This window comes from Arachis ipaensis, chromosome B01 (genome assembly GCF_000816755.2).
Source record: "Arachis ipaensis cultivar K30076 chromosome B01, Araip1.1, whole genome shotgun sequence".
Lineage (NCBI taxonomy): Eukaryota > Viridiplantae > Streptophyta > Magnoliopsida > Fabales > Fabaceae > Arachis > Arachis ipaensis.
In genome coordinates, this window is record NC_029785.2 from 114,291,702 (window position 1) to 114,301,768 (window position 10,067).

The following is a 10,067-nucleotide window of genomic DNA, read 5'->3' on the forward strand; positions in this document are numbered from 1 at the left end:
GTAGCGATCTTGTTATTGTTAGTGTTTATTGATTTTATTTTTCCTGTTACTTGTTATGTAAGATGACTTATGTAATCTGTTTATCTTTTTACGTTCTAGTAATGAAAAAGTTGCATCTGAATTTGAATATGTTTAGAAATCCCATGACTGCAAAAGTTGATAACTACAGTGTTATGATTCAATGATAATACATAGTCACTAATCCAGTAGGTAAATAACAGATTTTTAAGTACAATAAAATGAGCATACAACAAGGAAAAATAGCTCTAAAGTAAATCATCTAAAATACATGAGTGAACCCTAACGTCCAAAATACATGAAAAGTAAATCATCTAAACAAGTGGGAGTCTGTCCCACAACGACGGGGTACCCGTGGCCTCTGACCTCTGCGGATGAACGGCTCCTCATCCTCTATCTCATCTGCGTCCTCATGCGGGGTAGGCTGTGCGGGTGGCGTAAAATGGAGTGGTGCGGCAGACGGCCCGGCGACAGACTGTGATGCAGCGGTGTAAGCGGAATGTGGGGTACCTCCCAAAGCAAACTGGTCACCAACAGGAGTCGTAGCAGGCTCGTTCAGATCAACATCTAAGGGTGCCTGCGTGGCAGGGGTCTGAGGACGCCTCCTGCCCGGCTCGTCCTCCTGCATGATAGCCGAAATCTCCGCCAGAAACCGTGGACTGCCGAAGTCCGGATCGAGCGTATCTGCCCCAAGGAAGTCCTGCCACTGTGATCCGGGAATAACCCATGGAGTACCGTCCTGCTGAGGCTGGTCGTCGGTGGGTACTCCAACAAAGTAATGTCCAAAAGGACCGGACCCAAGTCCAGCGTCACTAGGCTCAGCCCCGTCACCCATCCCGGAGCCATACCACTCACCTCCGTGAACCCCATCCTGGGTACTACCACCAGCAACTGAGGCCGCCCCTGCACTATCCCCGCCCTCAGGCCCATGCTGATCATCGTCATCGTCCTGAGGGTCAGGTGCAGCGGCATGAACCGCAGCACGCCCTCTACCTCTGCCAGGATGATGTCGTCGTCGAAGTAGCTGAAGTAGCTGAAGTGGGCCCGCTAGCTTGATAACATTTCTGTTCGCCACACGGCACATGCACCGGTACAACCATGCCAGTGCTGCAGAACCCCAGCTGTAGGTCCCCACCTCCTCCAGCCTAGCTACAAACGGAAGCCATCTGATGTGAACGCGGTTGCCCGACTTGTCCGCAAAAAGCTGCGTGCCCAACAACATCATGATGTACGCACGGGCATAACGACGCACAGTATCCTCATCAGCTCCCTCCGGGCACTCACCAAACGTCTCCTGAAACCAGCTGCAGTTGACCGCGTACTTCTGAACCTGGCTAGGAGGAGGTACCACTCCAAGCAACTCCTCGAACCAAACCCAGGCTGGACGGCCACCATCGATGTATACATGGAACTCTGATAGGCAGCCGCTGACGTAACGCCCGTCCACTGGCAAACCCAGCTGGTATGCCACGTCCTGCAGTGTGATAGTGCACTCTCCGAACGGCATATGAAAAGTGTGCGTCTCCGGACGCCATCGCTCAACAAACGCACTCACAAGGGCCTCATCCAACCGGAACCATCTATCGTTCAGCCTTGCAAGATGGTAAAGACCAGCCATCTGCAGGTACAGAACGTATCTGTCATCCAGGACCATGCCCTGCTGCCGCCGCATGCTCCTGATGCATCGCTGAGGCTGCGGAAGAAATGAACCGCATTATTAGAACCAACTTAATTACCGGTGACAAACATAATCAACACGATATTCCCTAAACCAAAAAATCTTACTATGCATAGCCGCTTAAAAATCCAAGAACGAGAACCATTTGCATAAGAAACTTAAATTAGAAACCACCATAGCCTACTGACATCAAAGATCTAACATTATAAAACCAGAACTAAACCGCTTACGTAAACCACTAACATAAACCACTAACGTAAACCGTTAACGTAAACCGCTTACATAAACCACATACATAAACCACTAAGATAAACCACATAAACCACTAAGATAAACCACTAAGATAAACCACCAACATAAACCACTAACAAAAACCACTAACCTAAACCATTAACAGAAATCACTAACATAAACCGCTAAAATAAACCACCAACTAAACCAACATCTAACCCGCATGCCAAACCACTAACTCACATGTACCGGTAAAATAAAGTTATTTCCGTACTAACCTCTTCGTTGATGACCCCAGCTATATGGGCGACTCCGTCCAAGCGATATAACCGTGCCGGATCGTCCTCCATGAGCAGAGTATTCCGTTCAGGTCTTTCTTGGAGAGAATCTGGGTCGTTTTCTCTGAGATTTGGTGGGGCAGGGGAAGAGGAGAATGGTTCGAATGAGGCTGATTCGAACTCCTTATATAGCCGAATCACTAGTAATTCGAACCAGGGTGGTTCGAATTACTAACAACCTTGCTTAAGCGTAATTCGAACCAGGGTGGTTCGAATTACATGCAGAACTCATTTCCCCATAATTCGAACTGGAGTGGTTCGAATTACTTGCATAGGTAGTTCGAACCAGTCTGGTTCGATTTACGTTCAATTTTTTTTTGAAATTCGAACTGCTCTGGTTCGAATTACTTGAAGATAGAGTTCGAACTAGCCTGGTTCGAATTACATAAAAATATGATCTGGCTCATTGCTGTATCGATTTTCATTTTGGCTCATATAGGTAAATTTGGATTGACGTTGGCTTATTATAGTATTTTGCCCCTAAGTTTATGTACTATATGCTGCATGTAAAAATTCATGTATTATGTAATGAAATTTCTACGTGCTATAACAATTTCTATGTTATATAACAAAATTTTTGAAATGAAGAAGCATACAAATAAAGAACCACATAATGAATGTACACATTTTTTTTTTTTTTTGAGCTTATACCAACTTAGTTGGATAATATTTGTATATCTAGCATCACTAATATTTAAAATCATGGAAATTATTCTTTTACCAATGTTTTAGATTAAACAAAATGTAAAAGCTGTTTAAGTCCTTAACGTTTTAAAATTGACTCAATGTTGTCCTACCGTTAGGGATCCGTTAACAGAATTGATGGCAGGACAAAATTGAGACGATTTTGAAACGTTAAGGACTTAAATAGGACAAAAACGCTAGGGACAAAAATAATACATAAAAATAAATTTTAATTTAATTTTATCTTTCAATAATATTAATTTTTTACTGTACATAGTGTTCAATTATTTTTTAATTACATCTAAATAAATTACACTTAATCACATTACTTTCATTTTAATAAAAAAATTGATGTTATTAAAGGATAAAATTAAAATTTATTTCTGTGTATCATTTTTGTTCCCAACGTTTTTGTCTTATTTAAGTCCCTAACGTTTCAAAATCGTCTCAATTTTGTCCCGCCGTCAATTCTGTTAACGGGTCCTAACGGCAGGACAACATTGAGTCAGGTTTTGAACATTAGGGACTTAAATAGGACGATTGAAACGTTAGGGACAACTTTAGAACTTACCCCAAATATTGAGGACAAAAACAATACTTTATTCTAAAAACTTTTAATTAATAACTAATTTTTTATATATATTTAACATTTTTAAAAAATACATGCATAACTATATATTTTCAAATTTTTTTTTCTTCTTTCTTGTTTTTTATACTTTCAATGGGAATTATATGCAAGAATAATTCACCTAAATAAATTGTTTCACATTTAAAATTATGTAAATGCATTGTTTCCAAAACGAAGACTCAAATACATTGTTTCACATATCTATAGAAACCGCTACTAACAGTTAGGGGTGCACAGACCTGGCCCGGCCCGAAGGCCCGGCCCGGTCCCGAATACTTTAGAGACTAATTTGGTGTGATTTCATCGGGTTTAGAGTCGGGTACGGGTCCCAAAAATAGACCTGGTCATTATTTCGGGTCGGGTCCGGGCCATAACTCGGGTCACCCGAAGTCGGCCCGGTGGCCCGGTCATCATACACAATTAATATTTTGTGTTATTAATGATGGATCATGACTATTCTTATGTGGAATTTAAGTATTGTAAACATTAATATTTTGTGTTATTAGTCATTATAAGATTATAAGTTAATGTTTTATGTTTAGAATGCATAAGACTTTAGACTAATACATAAGACTGTGTTATTTGTATTGATTTAAATATTTGGTATTATTAGACAATATTAGTATTGATTGTGGTTATGCTTTAATTTTGAAGAAGGGTTGGTTCTTGTTATATTTTTCTAAGTGAATTTTACCATGGTAACTACTGGTTGGAGTCTTGGAAATTTGAATATTTTTACATGCTAGCTTACAAGAAGGTATCAACGTAATGTAATGTTAACGACCCGGTTTTCACCCGATTTTTACCCGGTATAATTGTGGCCCGAAAGTGTATTGGTTTCATCGGGTCTAGGGTCGGGTTCGGGTCTAATAAATAGACCCGGTGTATATTTCGGGTCGGGTCTGGGTCACATCAAACCCGGGTATATACCATTAATTATTTGTTTTGTAATTATTTTTTAGATAAAGATTAGTTTTATTATTTGTTTTTATACTCAACGTAAATCGCTGCTGCTTCTAGCGATTTACACACGTGTCCCAATGCACATAAACCGCTACTGGTAGTAACGATTTATGATGACCAACTATAATCATGTAAAAATCGCGGCAGACTACAATGGTTCCATACTGTCACAACTCAAGGTAATCCGCAGCTGACAGCAACGAATTCTGTGTAAAATAATACATTTGTGTCTTCATTTTAAAGATAATACATTTATATAATTTTAAAGGTAAAACAATTTATCTAGGTGAATTGCCCATATGCACCGTAGATAAGCTTAATTAGATTGGAAAAACCAAAGAGAAGAGACAAAAGCAGGTGCAGGGGAAAGGAGTGAGGGACAGTGGTAGAGAATCCAAAAATACAAGACAGCAGAGCAGAAAGAAAAGAAAGGAAATAAAAAAGGCAAAAGGAAAATCTAACAGAGGCCACAAGAACTTGTGGCTAGAAATCGAAACAACAATCTGACGTGGCAGCCGAACGTCGTTGGTTTATACGCAAAATCAAAATCAAAATCCCCCATTACTCCTGTGCCCTCCATTCTGTCAGATCCTAACATTGCAACAACTGTAACCACTCCCACCCACCAACCCCCTCAACTCTATACTCTTCCGCGCGCTCTTTTTTTTCTTTACTGTTTTCGGATAATGGAGGACCAAAGTACTGTTACTATTAGGGACCCTGCAATTAAGCTTTTTGGTCAGAAGATTCCCCTTCCCGGAGATCCTGATGTTCTTCCCGCCGCGGCCATGGACCATGAACAGGACCTGCATGAAGAAGACGAAGAAGAGGAGGAGGACCAGGATTACGACGAGGAAGACGGAGAAACCCAAGACACTCACGAGGACAAGGTAAAATTGTTACAAAAATGTTCTTTTTTTTCTTCTCTCAAAGACAAAGCTTTGTTTTTGGGGATGACCCATTTCTTCCGATGATGGAATAAATTCTGGGTCGATTTTGCCTTCTTGTTCTTTTCGAATGAAAAAGAAGAAACGAATTTTATTTATTTATTTATTTTTGGGGTCGTATTCATTCCTATCGAGAATTAGTATCATCCATGTTTCCAATTGTGAGATTTAGGACTTCATTGCTAATCAATCAGTTTTGAATATATGGAAAATTCTGCAAGATCCTTTCTTCCCTTGTATGAACAAAGTTTAACTGATTCCACTGTTTTTTGAATTCCTGAGTTTGCCGATCATGGTTTGCTCTTTTTTGTTTTGTTTTGTTTCATAGTTTGGTTGACATGTTAATGAGTACTGTTCAACAGTTTTTAGCCCAGTATGTCCGAGGAAAACATGAAAATGACTATTTCTTTTTGAGTAGTAAATTTTAGCTTTTCAACAATCAGTACTTACAAACAGTGAGCTGTACTTTATGTTGGCATGGTCCTAGTCCTACTCTAAATCTCTGTAAATAGTCTACTATGCAGCCAGAAGGATCTCATTGACTCCTCTATATCTTTGTATTCAATGTAAAAAAGTTTCTTCTTCCTATTTAACTTACTTGAATTCTTGAATCTAGCACTTTCATCTCCTTAACCCTTTGGCAGTGTTGTTCTCTTAGAGTAAGTTTTTTCTTATGTTGGATACTGTATTGAAGAATTTATATTTGTTCTCATTTCATTCAACAAATTGAAAATATGCATACAACCTCTCTCCCATGGATTACTAAGATAAGTAATTGCTCTTTTAAACAGTAATTAATCACAACAAACTGATACAAGGTTTTTAGAAGTCTCCTTCCACCTTGCATCTTAGTCATAGCTAATGTTCTTATAATTTCATTTCAACTCATGATCTTCCCCATCTTAATATGCATCTTGGTTTTATTTCTGTGGTTTTATTTTCATTGATTAAGCCAATCATTTTTCTCAAAATATTAGGATGCAGAAGCTGAAAATCTTACCACCCAAGAGCAAGAAGCTGATCCTCCTCCAAATGTAGAAGAGAACAAGAAATCAGCCACATCACCTGAGGCTATGGTGAATCCGAAAACACCTGCCATAGAAGAAGATTCTGCAAAATCAAAAAGTGACAAGTCAGATAAGGAACAAGGTGACACATCCAGTCCACAAGATCAGAAACCCCTGAAAAAGCCTGATAAGTTGCTTCCATGCCCCCGCTGCAATAGCATGGATACTAAATTCTGTTACTACAACAACTACAACGTAAACCAGCCACGTTATTTCTGCAAAGCCTGTCAACGATACTGGACTGCAGGTGGCACCATGAGGAATGTGCCGGTTGGAGCAGGGCGGCGAAAAAACAAGAACTCTGCCAACCATTATCGCCACATCACAATCTCTGAGGCTCTTCAAGCAGCTAGAATTGATGCTCCTAACGGGACTCATCTCCCTGCTTTGAAAAGCAATGGGAGAGTCCTCAGTTTCGGAATAGATGCCCCAATCTGCGATTCCATGGCATCTGTCCTTAACCTTGGAGAGAAAAAGGTTCTTAATGGCACAAGAAATGGATTCCATCATGGCTTTGATGATCAAAGATTGAAAGTTCCTTCCAAAAGTGGTGAAAATGGCGAAGCTTGCACGAGTTCATCGCCTGTTGCAGTTTCAAATCCAATGGGGGAAAACAGTAAAAGTACTTTCCAAGAACCAATGCTTCCAAGCAACGGTTACCTTCCTCAAGTTCCTTGTATTGCTAGTGTTCCTTGGCCTTATCCGTGGAATGCGGCAATTCCCTCACCAGCTATGTGTCCTCCAGGATTTCCTGCCCTTCCATTCTATCCTGCGGCTTTTTGGAACTGCAGCATGCCAGGGAACTGGAATGTTCCATGGTTTCCTCCACAGTCCTCCCCTTCAAACCCAAAATCTCCAAGTTCCGGACCGAATTCTCCAACTCTGGGGAAGCACTCTAGGGACGGTGACACGGGTAACCAAGATTCTTTGAGCAAAGAAGAGCCACCAAAGCAGAGAAATGGAAGCGTTTTGGTTCCCAAAACGTTGAGAATCGATGACCCAAGTGAAGCTGCAAAGAGTTCTATATGGGCAACTCTAGGGATCAAGAATGAATCCATTAGTGGGGGAGGCATGTTTAAGGCCTTCCAATCAACAAAAGAAGAAAAGAATCAAGTCGAAGCTTCTCCTGTGTTGCGGGCTAACCCTGCAGCTTTGTCAAGATCCCTTAATTTTCACGAGAGCTCGTGAATTTGCGACCAGACACGAAGTACTAGATATAAAACCATTCATCTGTCTTGGCATAAAGAGGCTTTGATACCATGTCATGAATAACTGTCTCTCCAAACTATTGGACTGAGACACGTTAATGGTTTAATATCTAATAGAGTTCTTGAATCTTGATGGCAACAAGATTAGTCATTTCTTCTTGAGTTAGGAAGAGGCAGGGACCAATGACCATCTTTGAGTAATGGAGCATTTGACTATGCCTTCATTGACCTTCTACTGAAACAAAGGGTGGTGGTAGTCTTTGATTTGTTCAGCATAAAAGTGGGTTATAACTTATGTTGGAGGTTACAAGAAGTTTTGGTGAGATGGAAACTAATTTTGTCCTTTTCTTTTTTCTTTCCATTTGACACTATGAATAGGTGCCTTTTTAGTTTGCTAAGTTTGTGAGTTTCATGTAAATATATATGAAGTAGCATATGTGAAATACTGGCTAGATATGGAGAAAGATATTTACTATGTATAAAATGCAGAGGTGCTGTGTTTTCTTTTCCTATCAAATGGGGTCTTCCCCATTTTTGTACCATGGTTTACTAAGTAGAAAATAAGAAAAAAAAATTGACACTTTTTTTCCCTTTGAGTTCTTGTGAACAATTTAGAAGGGAAAAAAAAGGGGGAGGGGGGTTATTTGCTTATTTTTCTCTCTCTATCTTTTATTTGTTAAGAGTATACAAGAGTGTAAAATTAGGAAGATAACCACAAACATTATGAGCAAGACAATAAAGTAGTGGATAGTGGATACCCGTGTCATACCTGTCAATCTTCTATGATAATTTAATAATAATTGCAACAAAAGTCAGTAAGCATCTGAATTATTTTTTTTTAAAGGAAAAAGATATGAATTTTTATTTATTTATATTTTTTGGCTATGAAATTTGAAGGTATCACATTCAGATTTAATAGCTCCCCTTACTCCACAACCAATGATACCTTTTTCTTTCCTTTTGCTCTTTTCACATTAAAAAAATATTATTTAAAAATTAAAATCTCAAACTAATTTAGTGTCTTGAATCTTTATCGTATAACTAAATTACATAATAATTTATTAGATCTTCAACCTACCTTTTAAAAACTAAATAATGGAATGTTTCCAAAGGAACTTTGGAGTCTAATATTTAGTTTTTTTTTTTTCCTTATCAAATTTTGTCAAATATTCTTTATCAATAATTTAATAAGTTTGCTAGAAAATTAAAAGGAAAAAAGAGTTTCCATATTATGCAAAAAATTGATGGATACATCAAAACCAGATTGACATGTGTCCTCAATCAACCACCCTCGAGAAAAAGATTTTAGATATTTTTTCAACCTCCATCTAATACAAGTCACATATAGTGTATAAGATTTATTTTTATAATGAGTTGTGATGGGACCCTAAAATGCTATCAAATGACCCACTCATATGATATCCTCCTCCCCTTGGCACTCTATTTCTGACTTTTTGTTCCTTTTTTTTTTAAATATTATTTTTTCTTTTTTCATTTTTTGCCTTTTTGCCCTTTCACTGAGATACAAGAAAGCAATGGCTTATTTCTTTTCCTCCATAGAACCATGCCATTGCCCCAATTTCAATTATTAGGGGGAACCAAAATAATAATAATAATAATAAAGATAATTCGTTGCACGTAAGCATCATCATCAATTTGTAGCCATGACTAATAAAAATTACATCATTTCGTTTTTCCTTCATACCCAAAATTTCAATTATTAACACCCACATTTTCAGGATATTCTGTAGTATTCATTACCGTGAGTTGAAAAAGACCCTTAATTTGTATTGATCAATTTGGTGATTTTATCCCAATGCCCTAAATTTTTGGTAGCCAATAGCCACACATAGCTTTAACCATATCACCCCAAAAGAATCCTCTATTTAGCAAGTAACAATCAAAGATAGAGATAGCGTAGAGAGGGATGCCAAATTCCATTACCAAAGTTTTAGGTTAATTAGTACGTAGTACCAAGGGAATAGCTTTTATTCATTTAGTTAAACTTGGTGTTTGATGCAACAACATAAATCAAAAGTATGGGTAGAGTGATGTTAAAATTTATAACCATTAGATTATCTTGGATAAAGCTTTTTCTAAGGTGCACACTATTTAAACCATTAATTTAACGGTTTTAAATTGTATGGGTACTTATGCATGCATGGTTTTGTAATTTATTAAATCTAAACAGTTTATAAGGAATTCATAATTTTAAATGTTATATTTTACTCTCTAAAGTAGAACTTTCATTTTAGAGGAGTCAAATTTGATTTCTAAAATAAATATATGAAAAATAGGTATACAT

At 38.2% G+C, this 10,067-nt stretch overlaps 1 protein-coding gene across 1 annotated transcript; it reads left to right on the forward strand.

Moving 5' to 3' along the window:
• Nucleotides 4,961–8,352, forward strand: LOC107633092 (cyclic dof factor 3). The gene is made up of 2 exons (XM_016336730.2): nucleotides 4,961–5,430; nucleotides 6,465–8,352. The coding sequence occupies exons 1-2, from the start codon at nucleotides 5,227–5,229 to the stop codon at nucleotides 7,740–7,742; spliced, it is 1,482 nt and encodes a 493-aa protein (XP_016192216.1). The 5' UTR covers nucleotides 4,961–5,226; the 3' UTR covers nucleotides 7,743–8,352.

Bases quoted from the DNA above. Each gene is read 5' to 3' on its own strand.
- LOC107633092 (XM_016336730.2), top strand. From the start codon at position 5,227: ATGGAGGACCAAAGTACTGTTACTATTAGGGACCCTGCAATTAAGCTT. The intron at 5,431-6,464 runs GTAAAATTGTTA...TCAAAATATTAG, and splicing joins AAGACACTCACGAGGACAAG to GATGCAGAAGCTGAAAATCT.